Below are 18,977 nucleotides of genomic sequence, written 5' to 3' on the forward strand. Positions count from 1 at the left end.
CACTAATACAATGGAAAACACCTTGTGCCATATTTTCACATTTTTATTTAGAATCTAAGCTTCAAATCTGGTAGGTTGATATGTGGTAGGAAGACTGTGAATTGGGAGGAGGACTAAGAAAGAAGAAACATGACTGAACTATCTTTAAAGAAAAACACTAGTCCTACCTGAAGCGTTCTTAACCAAAAGTTTATGTAGCTTCCTGATCTTATTCTATTGATACGTAAGCAAGTATCCAGAATTTCTACTTAAACGCATTAGAAAATTTTATTACCCATTTAAACTATGGTTAATAACAATATTTTTATTTTACTCATTTTATTTGAGATTTGTACCCTGGTGAGTTCTAAATGGGCTAAAACCCACAGGGCCAAATTAAGGAAATGCAGATTTTTAAAAAATCTGTTCTAAAGGGAACAAATGGAGCAAAATCTTTCGGGCATCAGAGCTGAGCACATTACCACACTTGCACAATAAATTAGGCTCTAAGCTTTATGACAACTAAGAAGAAAGTGACAGTATTCTGGGCAATATAGCTTCTGTTTTCTAACAACATTCACATATGGATGTAAACACTTTTGTACAACTAAACCTAAACAGAATCTTTTTAGAGTCAGTGATTACATATCTTGAGCAAATCTGTATTCCTTGTGTTTTGTATATAATAAACCTTTAATAAATGTTTGTTGAATAAATGAATGAATGAGTGAATCCATGTATGAGCAGTGATTTTCCTCCTCCAAAGATTTTCTTGAGTAGAGCCTCAAACATGGTAACGAGCACCTAATCAGGTGTGAGGTCAGAGATCTGGGTAAAGGCAAAAAGTTTTATAGGATTTGGGGGATAAATGAAATTTCTGAGCACCATGAATACAGGTATACCTCATCTTATCGTGACTCGCTTTATTGTACTACGAAGATACTATGTTTTTTATAAATTGAAGGTGGCAACCCTGCATCAATCAAGTCTACTGACACCATTTTTCTAACATTTGCTCACTTTGTGTCTGTGTCACATTTTGGTAATTCTTGCAATATTTCAAGTGTTTTCATTATTACTATATTTGTTATGGTCATCTGTGATCAGTGATCTTTGACACTCCTATTGTAATTGTTTTGGGGTGCCACAGCTGTGCCCATACGAGACAACAAACTTCATCAATAAATGTTGTTTGTGCTCTGACTGCTCCACCAACTGGCCGTTTGCCCCATCTCGCTCCCTCTCCTCAGGCCTCTCTACTCCTAAGACAGGTCAATTAAAAACCCTACAATGGCCTCTAAGCGTCCAAGTGAAAGGAAAAGTTGCATGTCTCTAACTTTAAACCGAAAGCTAGAAATGATTAAGCTTAGTGAGGAAGGCATGTCAAAAGCCAAGACAGGCCAAAAACCAGGCCTCTTTCACCAGTTAGCCAAGTTGTGAACGCAAAAAAAAGAGTTTTTGAAGGAAATTAAAAGTGCTACTCCAGTGAGCACACGAATGATAAGGAAGTGAAACAGCTTTATTGCTGACATGGAGAAAGTTTTAGTGGTCTGGATAGAAGATCAAACCAGTCACAACATTCCCTTAAGCCAAAGCGGAATCCAGAGCAAGGCCCTAACTCTCTTCAATTCTAAGAAGAAATCAAAGTGGTGAGGAAGCTACAGAAGAAAAATTTGGAGGAGCAGAGGTTGGTTCATGAGGTTTAAGGAAAGAAGCCTTCTCTATAACATAAAAGTTGAAGCAGAGGGTGCTGATACAGAAGCTACAGCAAGTTAATCCAGAAGATCAAACTAAGATAATGAGGTGGCTACACTAAACAACAGATTCCCAATGTTTAGACTACTAAACAGGCTACTTTTGGAAGAAGATGCCATCTTGGACTTTTATAGCTCAAGAGGAGAAGTCAATACCTGGCTTCAAAGCTTCAAAGGACAGACTGACTCTCTCATCTGGGGCTAATGTAGCTGGTGACTTTAAGTTGAAGCTAATGCTCATTTACCATACTGAAAATCCTAGGGCCCTTAAGAATTACGTTAAATTGACTCTGCCTGTTCTCCAGAAATGGAACAACAAAGCCTGGATGACAGCACCTCGGCTTACAAAATGGTTTGCTGAATATTTTAAGCCCACTGTTGAAAACTACTACTCAGAAAAAAGATTCCTTTCAAAATATTACTGCTCATTGGCAATGCACTTTGGTCACCCAAGAGCTTTGATGGAGATGTACAATTAGATTAATGTTGTTTTCATGCCTGCTAACACAACATCCATTCTGCAGCTCATGGACCAAAGAGTAATTTCGACTTTTAAGTCTTATTATTTAAGAAAAACATTTCATAAGGCTACCATAGATAGTGACTCTTCTGATAGATCTGGGCAAAGTCAACTGAAAACATTCTGGAAAGGATTCACCATTCCAGAGGCCATTAAGAACATCCATGACTCATGGGGAAAGGTCAAACTATCAACAAGAACAGGAGTGTGAAAGAAGCTGATTCCAGCCCTCATGGATGACTTTGAGGGGTTGAAGACTTCAGTGGAGGAAGTAACTGCAGATGTGGTGGAAACAGCAAGAGAACTAGAATTAGAAGTGGAGCCTGATTGAATTGTGATTCAATTGAATGAACTGCTGCAATTTCATGATAAAACTTTAACGGATGAGGAGTTGCTTCTTATGGATGAGCAAAGAAAGTGATTTCTTGAGATGGAATCTATTCCTGGTTGAAGATGCTGTGAAGACTGCTGAAATGACAACAAAGGATTTAGAATATTATATAAACTTAGTTGACAAAGCAGCAGCAGGGTTTAAAAGGATTGACTCCAATTTTGAAAGTTCTACTGCGGGTAAAAATGCTATCCAACAGCATTACATAGTATAAGAAGTTGTTTGTGAAAGGAAGAGTCAATCAATACGGCAAATTTCACTGCTGTCTTATTTACGAAATTGTCACGGCCACCCCAGCCTTCAGCAGCCGTCACCAATGAGATAAGACCCTCCACCAGCAAAAAGATTACAACTCACTGAAGGCACAGATGATGGTTAGCATTTTTTAGCAATACAGTATTTTTAAAATTAATGTATGTACTTTTTTTTAGAGCTAATGCTATTGCACACTTAACAGACTACAATAGAGGGTAAACATAACTTTTATATGCGCCAGGAAACCAAAAAATTTGTGTGACTCACTTTATTGAGATATTCGCTTTATTGTGGTGGTCTGGAACCGTACCCGCAATATCTCCGAGGTCTGCCTGTATTAATTAGAGGTTTCATAGGGAGCTTTCTTTTATGTCCCAGGAGCTGTTAGTAAAATACTCCTCTGTACTACGAAGCTATCTAAAATATAATTCACATATACATATATACTTATATTCATCCATTTATTCAACAAATATTTGCTGAGCACCTCTTCTGTGTCAGAAGTGTGCTGGAGATACTACAGTAAACAAGATGGTCCTTGTCTCTGTCCCCACAGATCTGGAGTCCAGCAGAGAGATGAATAAGTAAATAGACACCTACAGTGCAGAGTGATGTGAACAATGATAGAAGAATGACAGGGTCTAGTAGAAACAGCAAAAGGATCACTATAACCAAATGTGAGGAAAGTGGATGCTTTCAGGAGGACATATTATCTAAGCTGTGGCTTAAAGAAGTATGCCTAAGCCAGAGAGCCTTTGTTTGTGGGGCAGGGATACAATGGAGAGAAGGAAAGTGTTCTAGGCAGTGGAATAAATAAGAATAAATGAAGACCAGAGAAAGAAAATACCATAGGATATCAGTTACATGTGGAAACTAAAAAATACTACAAATGGGTATACATGCAAAATAGAAACAGACTCACAGATATAGAAAACAAACTTACGGTTACCAAAGGGAAGAAGCAAGAAAGGAGGGACAAATTTGGAGTATGGGATTAACAGATACAAGCTACTACTACATATCAAACAGATAAACAACAAGGACATACTGTACAGCACAGGGAATTATACCCATTATCTTAAAATAACCTGTAATGGAATATAATCTGCCAAACTACTGAACCACTATGCTATACACCTGAAACTAACAGAATATTGTAAATCAACTATACTTCAACAACAAAAAAAGAATAAATGAAAAACTGAAAGTTCTAGCTTAAAGGTAACTAAATTGCATTGTAAGTCCTCTGATGAAACTCTTAATCTTTTGAGAGGCTTTTTTCTGGCTCCTGTCTGACTCCCATCTAGGGTTTCTTGAAGGCTGGCTGCCAAGGCCTATCTTGTGTGACCCTCTCCCCTTGCGGTGACTGTGCACGTGGACACCACAGGGTAGGAGCCTCCAGTCTCTACATCTTCTGCCCAAGGATATTCAAGTAGAAAATTTATTTCTCAACCTGCAAGCACCCAATGCAGTACATTTCATCCCTATGTCCTCTAAGTTTCCTTCAATCTGAGATCAAAACGCAAACCAGCCATGTGTCAGGAGTTACATAGTGAATTTATGCAAACTCCCTGATATGTATGTACTAAGTAAATGTTGAATGAATGAATGAATGAAAAGACCTTTTTTTAGTATATTAGTCAACACTTTCCTTACTTTTACTTAAACTCCATACTGATTAACATAATAAACCACGTTCTTCTCTGTTGTCACTTCCTTCCGGAAGCTGGTTGAGTAAATAAGACATATTTTCTTTAGCCCGTTATTTAATACATTGCAACATAATGTCTGGGCTGCTTTTTCAAAATTTGACTCGAATATCTACTGAAGAAAAAAAAGAGAAAGGAGAGAAGGAATAGAAGACCTTGTCCAGGACTTGGAAAGGCAGAAATACTTTGCCCAGGCAGAAGTGGAGGACGGTGAGGGGAAAAGTGGCAAACACATGGAGATCACAAATAATAAAATACAATTGGTATGAAATAGGGAGATTCCATAGGATGGTTGAGAAATAAAATTAAAAAGCAACATAGATTATATTGAGTCTTGAAAGCAGGATTAACAGTTCAGACTCTACTATGGAGGTAATAAGCTGCCTCTTGAAAGGTTTCTGAGAGGACATGATCAGGATGACAATTTAACTATGTCGATTTGTAAATTAAAACTGGTATGTAACCAGTATGGCAGAAAGTTAACGGTCAGACTAGTTAAAGAGCAATCACAGGAGTGACTGACCACGTGTTCCAAAAAGAGAAAGGCCTGTTAGGAGGCAAACGTAATATCTTTATAAAATGAGAAAGGCCTAAAAAAATGACAGCCGTAAGAAAAAAAAAAACGTGTTCTGTTGCAAGAACATGATATGTCTGTTCATTTATTCTAGTCTTTTTTAAAAGTCCCTTAGTGAAGGCATATACATTTTAAAATTTTTATTCTTCTTTGTATCATACATACACACACATAGTTGTTGCCATGTAAAAGTAATTTTTGCCATTTTATTTTCTAACTGATGATTACTGGTATCCACATGGTATTCATTTTTGTATATTTTAATTGATCTTCTTATTGAACACTTATTATTTTTAATAGGTTTAAAGTTGATGTTCTTGGATTATAACATTTGACAATAGTATGAAGTACAAATAATGATAAAATTTTCTACCTTTTAAAAATATTTATATTCCATTTTGTTTTCTCCTATTACTAATTGGCTACAATTTTTAGAACCATGCTGATTAACAGTAATAAGGGTGGCAAACTTCATCTTGTTGCTGCCTTTAATGGGGCCATTGATATATTTCAGGTCAAGGACTAACAAAATCAGACTTGCATTATGGAGAGCTCTCCCCATAAGCAGTGCTGAGAAATCAGTGGAATGATGGAAAGAGCTTAGAGACCAGTTAGGAGATTACTGCAGTCATCCATGGCAGAGATACTAATAAATGCTTATCTAAGGCAGTGGAGCTAGAATAGTATGGTCCACATTTCAGAGATATTGGTGAGGAAAAATTCATAAGCTTGATGCCCATTTGAATTTAGGGATGCAAAGAGAAACAAGAAAACTAGGATGGTTTCCCAGGTCTCTAGTCTGGCCCCATCATGCAATCAATTGACCACGTTAGGAATACTGAAGGATAAGTATATACTGAGATCACACAGTAAAGGCAATCGGATAAATGGGTCAAGCATCACTAACATATAATTAAACGCCAGCTTCAAGAAGAAGATGCATAAAAGTTAGAGGACTAAGACTTGTATATTGGAGAATATCTGCTTTTGGAAGGATGGTAAGGAAGAAACTGGCCTAAGAGATGGAGATATTTAGCAAACAGGTAAGGAAAACTGCTTAGCGTGGTTAGCATTAAAGCAATAGGAGGAGAAGATTTTTCTTTTAAAAAAATTAACATTATATAGCTAAAAAAAGTCTGAGAAAAGGCTAACTTGGTTTTCAGGAGCTTTTACTAGTGACCTTTTGGGGCTTAACTTCAACTGAATGATGAAAGGAAGACAGATACAGGGGCTTAAAAGAGAGTGTTGACTTTGAGAAACTAAAAGCAACAGGTAAACTACTAATTCTCAATGTCTAATACTAGATGAGAAACTGAATTTACTGGTAGGGAGGTAAGACAGTGGGATCAAGTGAGTTTTGAAAATAGAGAAAAGAACTGACTGATGGTCTAAAAACAAAAAACAAAACAAAACAAAAACCGGTGGATTACTGACCTGGATGAAGAAGCCAATGAGAAAATTAGGAACCTAAACAATAAGATAGGAGGTAAGGACAAACGTCCGGAGTGTTAATGATACTGCAGAAGATTGAGGAACGACATTGTGGAGAGTGGGTTACAAAATCAAAAAGACTTCAGAGGTAAGTTGAGTAGGACCAAGAGCCCAAATGAAGTTTTTTTGAAAAGTAACTTGTTGTGTGTCAAGTCTGTTTTTTAAGAAGTAATGCTCTATAGTCTAGAGAAAGAAAAATGAATAACAGAGTAAATGACTGATTCAGGAATGGGAGCCCAGAGGCAGCAGAGGCTAAGGCGTCAACAATTTCAGAAGCTCTCATTGCAAGGGCAACTCATGCAGTGCAGGGGGCAGTAGACACAGGGTTACACCAAGATCCTACGGAGCTGGGCCTGGGGAAGGTTTTATGGCTGGGGGAAAACAAGCATTTGTTATATAGTTTTAAGCTAAAAATTACACAATTATGAAAGCATCAAAGAAGAAACAACAGAGACTAATGCCTGAGGACACTGGGTGCTTCTGGCACGTGTTCTTTTCAACTCTAAAGCTAGTCTGCGACAGATGCAGAAAATATCACCTCAGATTAAAGGTGAACAGGACACATATATCCTAACTACCAATAATGCTAGCCATCTTCAAAATCTGATTTTCCAACCTCATACCGAGAATTTTAAAATATTTTATCCACTGTCAACCTTTAAACCTGATATCTAAGATTGTGGGAATAGGGATTTTAATCAAAACATGAGCTGAATTTTTAACTGATACCCTAAAATTTTTGTTGTTTCTTTATCATTTTATTTTAATTGAGATAGAACTGCCATATTACATCAGTTCCAGGTATACAGCATAATGATTCTATATGTGTGTGTATATATATATATATACATACACACACACACACACACACATATTGCTAATTTTTTTTGCTAAAACATCAATAAAGTCAAATATACTTTTAAAAACACACCTACAGAACTAGTTTAAATCAGAACCAAATCTAAGCATCCTCCACTGAAACAAAATGAAAAGGAGAGTACTTATCTTTGGGAAGGAGAAAGGGGTGTAAGATTTGGGAGGAAACATGAGTGGGCTTTTTAGGATGCTGGTAGTGTGTTCCATACTTAACCTAAATGGTAGTTACACAGGTATAGTTACTTCTTGATAACTTACTGAGTTGCACACTTAAAATATGTGCATTTTCCAATATGGGTGTTACACTTCAAATAAAAATTCCTTAAAAAGGGCTGAAAAGAAACAAGTTAATATGGTATAATAGAGATTCTTTCTAGAGTGGCAAAACCATGGGTAATCTTTTTTCTTTCTTCTAAATATAATTTCCCAATTTCATCATGGGGAAAAAAGATAAATTTATTAAACACATAGATGAGATGTCTTGGAATGAACTAATAATGCCTACTTTAAAGGGGATTTAAAAGAAAAATAACTATCTTCCAAAAGGAATGTGTAATGATATATAAACCTGTACCCAGCTTATACATACTAAACTAAATATCCATGAGCATTCAAAAGAGCAGAGTTGATACTGCAGAGCACAAAGTCAGGGATTCTAAAAATACATTAATACAGAAAATCCCAATTATACAAATGGACATATTACAGGTCTAGAATCATAAGCCTAAAAACAGAAAAAAAGGTTTCCAATATAGAGATAATAAGGATAAGAAAGAAAAGAGAAAATGCCTGGACTATACAAATCAAGATCAGAGGGAAAAAATTCAAAGAAAAATTTTCTGAAGTGAAAGATGATTTCAGCCTGGTTAACAAGAGGGCACAGAGTATTTCTCAGCAATTATCCTTAAAGAATGACCCCAGACACTTATTTGTCAAGTTTTAAACCTTTAAAGACAAGATCTTACACTCTGTCAAAAAGAAAGAAGGTTATAATACAAGAATGTCTTTGGATCTCATTTTTCAGATCTCTAAGAATGGAGAGGCTAAAAAGAAAAGTATAAATATAAAATTATAAATACAAGAAAAATCTCTTTTAAGACAGGGAATATATTAAGACACGGGAGCCCAAAAGTAACATCAGCAAAGTCTCACAGCTGTTAAGATCACCACAAGAGATGACAAGTTTTTGAAAGCAGATGGAAAGGTACTTTCTAAGAGAATAAACTATGAACAAAGAGTGAAATTAAATTAACATGCAACCAGTAAACCTGAATACATATTTGTGAGAATAAAGGATAAATATTATATGTCAAAAATAACTTAAACTACCAACTATACCAACAAAAGGTTAATGTGGTAGATTTTAAATGGCTACAAATTCTTTGCAGCTCCTCCCAACAAGAGGTGGAGTCTCTCTGTCACTCTCTGAATCTGAGCTGGCCTTGTAACTTGCTTTGCCACAGAAGGAATGTTGTGTGACTTCAAAGTCTAGTCCTGAAGACACCTTGCAGCTTTTGCTCTCACCCTCCTGGAAAGCTACAACTGTTAGGTGAAGAAACCTGGACTTATCTAGAGACACATGGATCAGAAGACAACCAGTGCTACACCCTACACATCTATGTGAGGCCATCTTAGACCACCCAGTCCTGGTTAAGCCACCAGATGACTGGAGCCACCTGAGACACCAACAGAGGAACTGCTTGGCTGAGCTCGTCCCAAATTGTTGACTCACAGAACTGTGAGCAAAGAAAATTGTTGTTTAAGCCACTAAATTGTGGGGGAGTTTGTTATATAGCAATAGACAACTGAGATAAAATAAGTGAGAAAAATATAGGGAGATGCACTAAGAACTTGATTCTTATTTCCCCTAGAAGGGAGTTTAATGTTACTTGGTAAAACTATACATTAATAATAAAAATAAATGTTTGGGTTAAAATGTGTTAATGTTAGATACGCTTTTTTAAAAAAAACATATTGGTTGGGATCATGATCTTAGTTTGAAAGGAAAGTTTAAAGCCCAAGACACAGTATAAATAAAATGGAGAACAGGATAAACTAATCACTGAAAATGTTATACAGAGTAACCAAATCCTAGAACTTGGAGTCAGAAAACCTCTTCTTCAAACCCCAAATCTGATAGGTCACTAAATCTTGACCTAGTCTTCTCAAAGTCCCTCACATATCTATCACTTTTAATGTCTTTTAATTTTGGTGTTTAGACCATTTACATTTTTTTTTTTTTTAAACATCTTTAGACCATTTACATTTAATATAATTGTTGAAATGGTTGGATTCAAAGGTTTCCACATATAAGATCATGTCATCTGAGAAAAGATATAATTTTACTTCTTTCTTTCCAATTTAGATGCCTTTTATTTCTTTTCCTCGACTAATTGCTCTGGCTAGGACTTCCAATATTATGTTGAATAGAAGTGGTAGAAGTGAACATCCTTGTCTTATCCCTGATCTTAAAGAAAACGCTTTCAGTCTTTCACCAATGAGTATGATGTTGGCTAAGGATTTTTCTATGTGGCTTTTATTATGTTGAAGTAATTGATTTTTAAAATAATCATCTCCACCATTGGCTTATTAATGATAGCTCTTTTTTAAAAATTTCTTAGAGGTTACCATAGGGTTTACAATATACATCTTGAATTTATCACAATCTACCTTCAAATAGTATTATAGCACTTCGCATGTAGTAATGCCTTTACAACAGTATACTTCTAACTCCTCCCTCTCTTCCCTTGTTCTATTATTGTCCTACATTTTACTTTTGCATATATTAAAAACCTTACAATATATTGTACACAAATGTATTGAATACAATACTACTTTTGCTTTAGGCAGTTAATTATTTTTCAGAGTGATAAAATTAACTTAAAAAGTGTCTGGTACATTTACTTCATTTTTGCCATTTCCAGAGGTTTTTTTTCTCTCTCCTTCTTTCCCTCCCTTCCTTCCCTTCCTTTCATTTTCCTTCCCTTTCTCTCCTTCCTTCTTCCTTCCCTCCCTTCCCTCCTCCCTCCCTTCCTCCCTCCCTCCCTCCCTCCTTTTCTCTCTTTCCATAGTTTCACGTTTTGGTCTGGGCTTATTTCTCTGCACAGAACTTCCTTTAACATTTCTTACAGCAGAGATGTGCTCTCAGCTTTCCTTTGTCTGAAAATTTCCTTATTTTCTCTTTATATTCAAATGGTACTTTCACTGGGTATAGAATTATGGGTTTACAGTTTTTTCATTCAGTACTTTAAAAAGACATTTCATCATCTTCTGGCCTATATGATTTATGACAAGAAGTCTGCTGTAATTCTTATCTCTAGTCTTCTGGATATGTTTCTTTTTTCCTCTGTCTGCCTTTAAAATTTTCTCCTTATCTTTGTTTTTTAGCAGTTTGAATATGGGTATGCCTTGATGTTTTGATTCTTTGTTTAAATCCTGCTTGGGTTTCTCTGGACTTCTTGGATCTGTGGTTTCACAACTTTTACTATTTTGGAAAATTTTCTTTTTTTTGGCCATGCCACGCAGCTTGCAGGATCTTAGTTCCCCAACCAGGGACTGAACCCGGGTCACAGCAGTGAAATCACTGAGTCCTAACCACTGGACCGCCAGGGAATTCCCTGGAAAATTTTCTTTAAATACTTCTTCCCTATTCTCTCCTTCCTTCTGGACTCCAATCTGATATTTTCCCATAGTTCCTGGATGTTCTGTTCTCTTTTACTTCCCTCATTCTTGTTTTCTCCTATTGTTTCAGCTTGGGTAGTTTCTAGTGACCTATCTCTAAATTTACTGATGAGTATGTTGAAGGACTGTATCCCTTGTACTGCACTTCTAAATTTTTTCTATTTTCATTTGATTCTTTCTTATATTTTCATCTCTCTGCTGAAATCCCTCATTTGTTCACACGTTGTTCACTTTTCCCACTATATCCCTTTCGTATAGCAGCTGTGTCTTCCTGTGCTTTGTCACAGGTAAAATAGTCCTAGTGTCCCATCTCTCCTTAGAGGAAGGGGTCTGTCTCTCTTTGGATTTCAGGCTACTTCTTTTCCCTGCCACCTCAGCTCTCTGATGGGTTCACAAAGTTCTGATTTTATAGTTTATCTGCCTTTTTTCTTATTTTTACAGTGAAAAGATTTTCATCTTTTTACATCTTAGGAAAAATCAGAACTTTTCCCACTCTATCTCTCTTTTTTTAAACAGCTTCACCGAGGTATTGGGTTGGCCAAAAAGTTCATTCAGGTTTTTCAGAAACAACTTATGGAAAAACCCAAACGAACTTTTTGGCCAACCCAATATAAATTAAATACCATAAAATTCACCCATTTTAAGTGTACAATTCAATGATTTTTAGTATCATTACACAGCTGTATAACTATTACCACAATCCAGTTTTAGAACATTTCCATCACTCCCTAAAGACCCTTTGTGTTCATCTGCAGATAATTCCCATTCTCAGCTCCTTCCCCAAGTAACCACTAATCTCCTTTCTATCTTTATAGATTTGCATTTTCTGGACATTTTATATAAACAAAATTATACAATATGTAGTCTTTTGTATCTGGCTTCTTTCACTTAGCATAATACTTTGGAGATTCATCCATGTTGTAGCATTGGTATACCACGTTTCGTTTATTCATTCACCAGTTGATGGACGTTTGGATTACTTCTACTTTCTGGCTATGAACATTCACATACAAGTCTTTATGTGGACATATATTTTCATTTCTGAGTATATATCTAAGAGTGTAATTGCTGAGGTGTATGGTAAATTTACATTTAACTTTTTAAGAAACTGTCAAACTTTTCCAAAGTGATGGCAACATTTTATATTCCCACCAGCAGCATGTGTGATTTTCTCCTCCTTGAACTACTATTTTCTTTGAACTTCAAAGATACCATACTTTTATAGTTTTTCTTCTACCTCACTAGTCATTCCTTCTCAATCCCCTTTGCTGGAATTCTCTTCTTTCAGGCTTCTAGCTTTTTCTGAGCCTCTTCTTCCACATATTCTCTCCAGATAATTTCACTCTGCCCCCAAACTTTTAAAGCCATTTATATGCTAAAAATTCCCATACTTGTGTCTCTAGCCCTAAACTCTTCCCTGAGGTGGACAGCCTCTATCAAACTGCCTATCTCCATTTGAATGTCTAACAGGAGACATTTGAAACACAACTCTTGATTGTTCCTATTTGAAGTTCCTTCCTCTTCCCCTATCTCACCTTGTTTTTCAGATCCAAATCCAAATTGATTCTTCTGTTTTTCTCATAGCCTACTTCCAATCCAGCAGCAAATCCTACAATCACTATCTCCAAACTATTAAGTTGATCCATATGAAACATCCAGCAATTTATTCTGAATCTTTCCATCTCTACATCTCTTAGATTTTAAGTCACCATTGTCTTTTGCCTGATTACTCCAAGATACTCCAATATGACTTCCCCGCTTCCAATCATATCTATGGTCTATTCTCCCACAACAGCCAGAATGACCTTTAAAAACACTAATCACTGGACAGCCACGTGCAAAAGAATGAAACTGGACCACTATCTTACACCATACACAAAAATTAACTCTAGGACTTCCCTGGTGGCGCAGTGGTTAAGAATCCACCTGCCAATGCAGGGTACTCGGGTTCGATCCCTGGTCTGGGAAGATTCCACATGCCACGGAGCAACTAAGCCCATGCACCACAACTACTGAGCTTGCGCTCTAGAGCCCACGAGTCACAACTACTGAGCCCACGTGGCACAACTACTGAAGCCCACATGTTCTAGGGCCTGCGTGCCACAATACTGAAGCCTGTGTGCCTAGAGCCCATGCTCCTCAACAAGAGAAGCCACTGCAAAGAGAAGCCCATGCACCGCAACAAAGTGTAGCCCCCGCTCACCAAAACTAGAGAAAGCCCACGCACAGCAACGAAGACCCAATGCAGCCAAATAATAATAATAATAATAAGCGTTGGTGAGGATGTGGAGAAAAGGGAACCTTTATACACTGTTGGTGGGAATGCAAATTGGTGTAGCCACTATGGAAAAAAATACTGGCGATTCCTCAGAAAATTAAAAATAGAACTACTATATGATCCAGGAATTACACTTCGAGGTACTTATCTGAAGAAAGTGAAAACACTAATTCGACATTTGGCTCTCTCCAAGACCCGGGTGAGGAACTGCCATGTGTCACGGAGGCACATGTGTTGCCTCAGGCCACAGTCTGGGGATCACAGAGATGGGTTAATAGAAATATATGAGAAGGAAGACATCTATTTAGGGTCATTTTTTGGGTATTGCCATATTTCAATAGGTACGTTACAACTTTTTTAAATTGGGATAGCAAATGGGTATAATTATTTTATTAAAAAATCATCTATAATAAATGTTTTTCTCAGAAAAAGAACTAGTACATTTAAAGCACATTGTATACACATTAAAGATAATGCCATTTCACCCCTCACTATTTCAATTTGTTCTCTTCTTAGATGCTGTTAAGTCATTTTCAAACAATTATTCTAATGTTAATGAGAATATTCTAATGTCTAATGAAAATATTTTAAACTCAGAATTGTCTTGAACTCCTAAAATAATAAGAAACCCATGTATTCACTTAAACTTAAGAATACAGTATTGAGAAATGTAATTTGTTTTTTGTCTAACTTCTAAAATTTATCATAAATGCATAACTTCTTAGTCATACTGTAGAATTTTCACATATTACTTTGTTCCATTGATATGTTGGTGTTTTCACATAGTCTGTATTATAAAGTATCTTATCACTCAACATAGTCCAGTGTTTCTGACCTGAGTTTACAATTTTCAAAACTGAAACTGCTTTTTTAAAAAACCTGAAGAATATATAAAATCTAAAATATTGACTCTGAAGTCCTCAAGAGAAAAAAAGGGGGGAAATGTGAACTTTAGTAATTAAAACAGTTGCCACTCTCCTCTACTTTGTTCTTCATGTAAAGCCTCTCTTCCGTTGTGGGGTGTGGAGATGAGGGTGACAGTCCTGACAGAGAAATGACCTGCCCGTCATCTCAAATGCTTAGCGGGACAGCTGAATCCAGGACCACATACTCTTGACTCCCACCAACCTCTGGGGACAATCCTTCCTCATTCCATTCTTCTTTTGTTACCCATTGGAAGAGGTCTACAATGTTAATAAGCACAATACTTTTGGGGAAGTTTCCTTTTCCTCTCAGACAGTCAATCTCTCAAAAGGAGAGAGGTATGCCAAGTTTCTGGATACCTCTTCTTCCCTAGTATTTCAAATGCTCAAGTTTATACAGCAAAAAAAGATCAGGTTTATTAAGTAAACGTACTTTGCCCTGCCCTAAAGGCAAGACTCTTGCTCATAAAAGCAACACATGCCACATGTAGAGGTATTTGTAAACTGTATGGGTAGAAAAAACATGAGGAGATTGATCCATTACCTGAGTAGGACTCTGAAGACTTAAATCTAAACCGCAAGTAAATTCTGTATGATGTTCCACTGTTTCAAGAAGAGGGTCAGGCTTTGAAAAGTTCCAGAATCTGTGAACATAAAGAAAAAGAAATAATTTAAATATTAAAACTACAAAAAATTTTATCTAAGAAAAAATAGATATTTAACATAGCAGATTTCATCAACAGGTTCAACCAATTCATAAATGCAGAGCCCCACTACTAATCTACATTTAAAAATCTAATAAAGAAAAAAATGTGCTCTTTTCTACTGTATATAAAAAGACAAAAACCAAATGGAATTATTAATCAATCTACCCTTGCAAAAGTTTATTATATTCCTATTAGCATACTTTGTAGGATGGAAGCCTAACAAGTTTTGGTTGTTTGTTTTTTTTATATAGTACAAGGACATTTGAGATGAGAGACAGTAGAGTTTTTTAGCAATTTCTAAAAGCATTCATGGCTATAAAATAAGGATATTGGATTACATGAACTCTAACATTTTGTGTTTTTAAATACTACTTCATTTCTCAACAACTGACATGAAAAGATTGCAGGTTTAATTTACATTTCAACAGCAATTCAAAGTCTTTAAAAAGAATCTGTTCTCTTATGAAAATCTCTGCAATTCTGAAACTACCTTTTTTCTGAGGCACAGCCTTTCTTATAGAGTCCACGTCAATGTAATTTCTAGCGTAAAGAAAAACTGAAATATGTTTTCCTGGGCCAATATTAAGTATTCTATTTATCCTCTATAGACTGGGAGTGGTAATATTTATCATAATATATCTCTGATTTCTACTGCACGGAGAAGAATTTGGCCCTATTTTCAATGCACAAAATAGTACTTTATGTCTAAAGCTTTATTTGCTCATCATCTTTATTATTTGACTCTAAACACACCACAAAAATGGCATATTCAGAATCATAGAGTCATATCCAATTCAGCTTCCCTAATGATCTACGACATGGAACACACTGAAGGTTTAGCAGATCTCTTTGAAAGAGAGTAAATACACAGAACCAACAGTCAGTTTGTTTAACCTGGTGGTATTATTTCCCTAATAAATACAGAGTCGGTCTCATTAAGTTTGAAAAGGATTGTTGCTATGGATAATCCACTGTTGGGTACCAGAGAGACAATGAATAAATAGCTCATTTATCAGATTACTGAAATCTACACAATATTTAAAGAGAGTGATTTTACTTTTGAAAATTTTCCTGTCCAAACAAATGAGGGAACAGGCTGCAGTCTCTCTCAGAAATCATAATAGCGGTCTCCACTGTCTTTGCATATTTGTTCCTTTGGGTCTAGAGACAGAAATTGTACTGAAATCTAATGTTCCAGATTTTGAATAACCAAAAGTAAATATGTAATTGTGTAATTTCATTCCTGAAACATGGTTATTTACTGATTTGCATTATTTGAAACAATAATCAAATGATTTTGTATATACCCACTTTGTTCCAAAAAATATTCAAGATGGTTTTTAAAATATGCATTTAATATGGCAAAAATATGTAAGTTAAAGGAAAAGTAAGGATAGTAAAGTAAATTCAAACCTGCAATGAGACTGGTAAACAAAAATATATTCATGAAGTTGTATATATTTGACAGGGAGGACCTTGAGACGCTAAGCTTTCCATCAGCCAAAGAAGAAAGGGAGACACGATCAGGCCCTGAATTCATAGTGTCTACATCTAAATTGCTCTTGGAAATCTCAGAAGGAAATTCATCCTTGGGAGTTCACAGAGAAGAAACCCTATGCTTAGGTAATGAAGAGCATCCTCAACATCTCTTAAGGAAACACAGAGATGTTGTTTCATGGGCTGTTACTCATGAGTCAATGGCATCACCCCAAAGGGTAGTTTAGCAGAGTCCTTCTATGGGAAGGTCAATTTAATCCAGGTATCAGCTCTCTGACTTCATTTGGGATTTAGATTTTATTTCAGTAGAATGGGTTACTCTTTAGACAAACCATAAAGACTGGTTTCTTTTAGAATTTTTTAGGGATAATAAAAAGCAACAAGGATTCATTTATACCCTCCTGACAAGTTCCTAGAAAACAGTTTTTATTGTTATTTTAAGCCAGTTAAAGGATAAGGCTGCACTGAGGACAGGAGAGGTGGGCCTTATGAAAATCAGGTTACCTAATGAGGACACATGTGTGAAACCATCCAACTTTAGCTTGAATAAGTGTGATAGGGAAAGTCACACATGCAGGAGAGCTGAAATTCTACTCAAAAAGTCAATTTGAATTTGCGCTAATACATAGCTTAATGGGCAGTCACAGCCCCACCCAGTTCCACACCACAGATTCATACCATCCTAATTTTAACACAGGAAAAACTATCACGTATTTATCTGCATTTTGCAAAAAAAACTCATCAAACAAAATGCATGCTAAAACTCTAAGGTTAGTATTTGGTGAAGGGAGGGCTAGTCTAGTGAATGCCATAAAAGTGCTATTGGTTATGATACCATTTCATAGCTCTGATAGAAACTATGTAATATACAAAGTGTATATTATGCTGCAAAAATGATGGGAGGTTCATTCCCAGCAGAATAGCTGACTAGGTGCCTAGACCAACACTCTTACTGAAAAAAACCAAAATCCTACATAATACAGAAAAACAAACACCACAAAAACTTCACAGAAGCATCAGTGAGGAACACGCAGGTAAAAACTATGTGAACACTGATGGGCTTCCCTGGTGGCGCAGTGGTTGAGAATCTGCCTGCCAATGCAGGGGACACGGGTTCGAGCCCTGGTCTGGGAAGATTCCACATGCCGCGGAGCAACTAGGCCCGTGAGCCACAATTACTCAGCCTGCACGTCTGGAGCCTGTGCTCCCCAACAAGAGAGGCCGCGACAGTGAAAGGCCCGCGCACCGCGATGAAGAGTGGTCCCCACTTGCCGCAACTAGAGAAAGCCCTCGCACAGAAACGAAGACCTAACACAGCCATAAATAAAATAAATAAATAAATAAATAATTAAAAAAAAAAAAAAAACAAAACTATGTGAACACTGAAACCCACAGGAGGACATGGAACATGAATCCAGCTGTTGCCTTAGAGGGTGTGTGAAATAGGGAGAACCTGAGCTTCAATTTTCTCAACCTCAAAGGGAGGAGCCAGGAAAACCAGAAAAAGCAATATTAATATTAATAATTTTCAGTAAATTAAAACGTCTTATCAAAAATATCAAGTTGAATACAGTAAATTGCGTAAGCCAAATAAGTTGAGAAAACCAAAAGCTGAGCACTATGACTATAAACTATAATTTGTTTTTTAATCATAATTGGCCTTTTCAATAAATAACAAAAGAAATGTATGTCTTTCTTTCCTCATTCCACCCTCCAAGGGCAACCACTGTTAACAGTTTGACATGTATACTGCCAGAATTTTTTTATCTATCTCCGTTCAAATTCCAACAGGAAGGGGTGAACTGTAAGGAGGAGGTGAGTTTTTCTCCAGGTTTTCTCACGATTGCTATTAAGGGAGTGGGCAAGGTCTCTCCTTGCAATCTTCCTCTGGACTCTAGGGCCCCAAAAGTTCTATATATCCGAGAGCCTTCATGCACCTACCACACAAGTAAAATAGGCTCCTTTTAATATGGGAGAAGTCAGGCTACATATATCATTAAGTGGTCAAATAAGGCACATTATTTTTAAGTGAAATGTTTGTTTTGGTCCAGCACATATACTACTTGGTGCCTTTTTGTCTCTTTGCTGATGAAATCACTGACTATTTAAGCTCTCTCATGGGAAGTAAATATACTGGACAGGCCTCCAATGATTAAAAATATTACAGAACTGTAGGGACATTTTTCATTTAAATTGGAGATGGACAGAGAGAAAAATTCATCATAGTACAATGTCTTGGTTGAGTTCCTTTTTGCCTTCTGACTGCACAATTCTTGAACAAAGCAAGCATGTAGCACTGTGTCAAATAAAAGACCAAAATTATTTCAAAAATTAAGCTGAAA

At 36.4% G+C, this 18,977-nt stretch overlaps 1 protein-coding gene across 3 annotated transcripts in view; it reads right to left on the reverse strand.

The window, feature by feature from the left end:
* The window catches only part of PEX7 (peroxisomal biogenesis factor 7), a 91,631-nt gene that overhangs the window by 11,094 nt on the left and 61,560 nt on the right, over window positions 1-18,977 (reverse strand). For all 3 annotated transcript variants that reach the window (XM_059941118.1, XM_059941120.1, XM_059941119.1), the window contains exon 9: window positions 14,976-15,075. In XM_059941118.1, the coding sequence (XP_059797101.1) occupies window positions 14,976-15,075 (100 nt within the window). The remainder of the gene's footprint in view (window positions 1-14,975; window positions 15,076-18,977) is intronic.

The sequence above is a fragment of the Balaenoptera ricei genome, chromosome 12 (assembly GCF_028023285.1).
Source record: "Balaenoptera ricei isolate mBalRic1 chromosome 12, mBalRic1.hap2, whole genome shotgun sequence".
In the NCBI taxonomy this organism is placed as follows: Eukaryota; Metazoa; Chordata; class Mammalia; order Artiodactyla; family Balaenopteridae; genus Balaenoptera; species Balaenoptera ricei.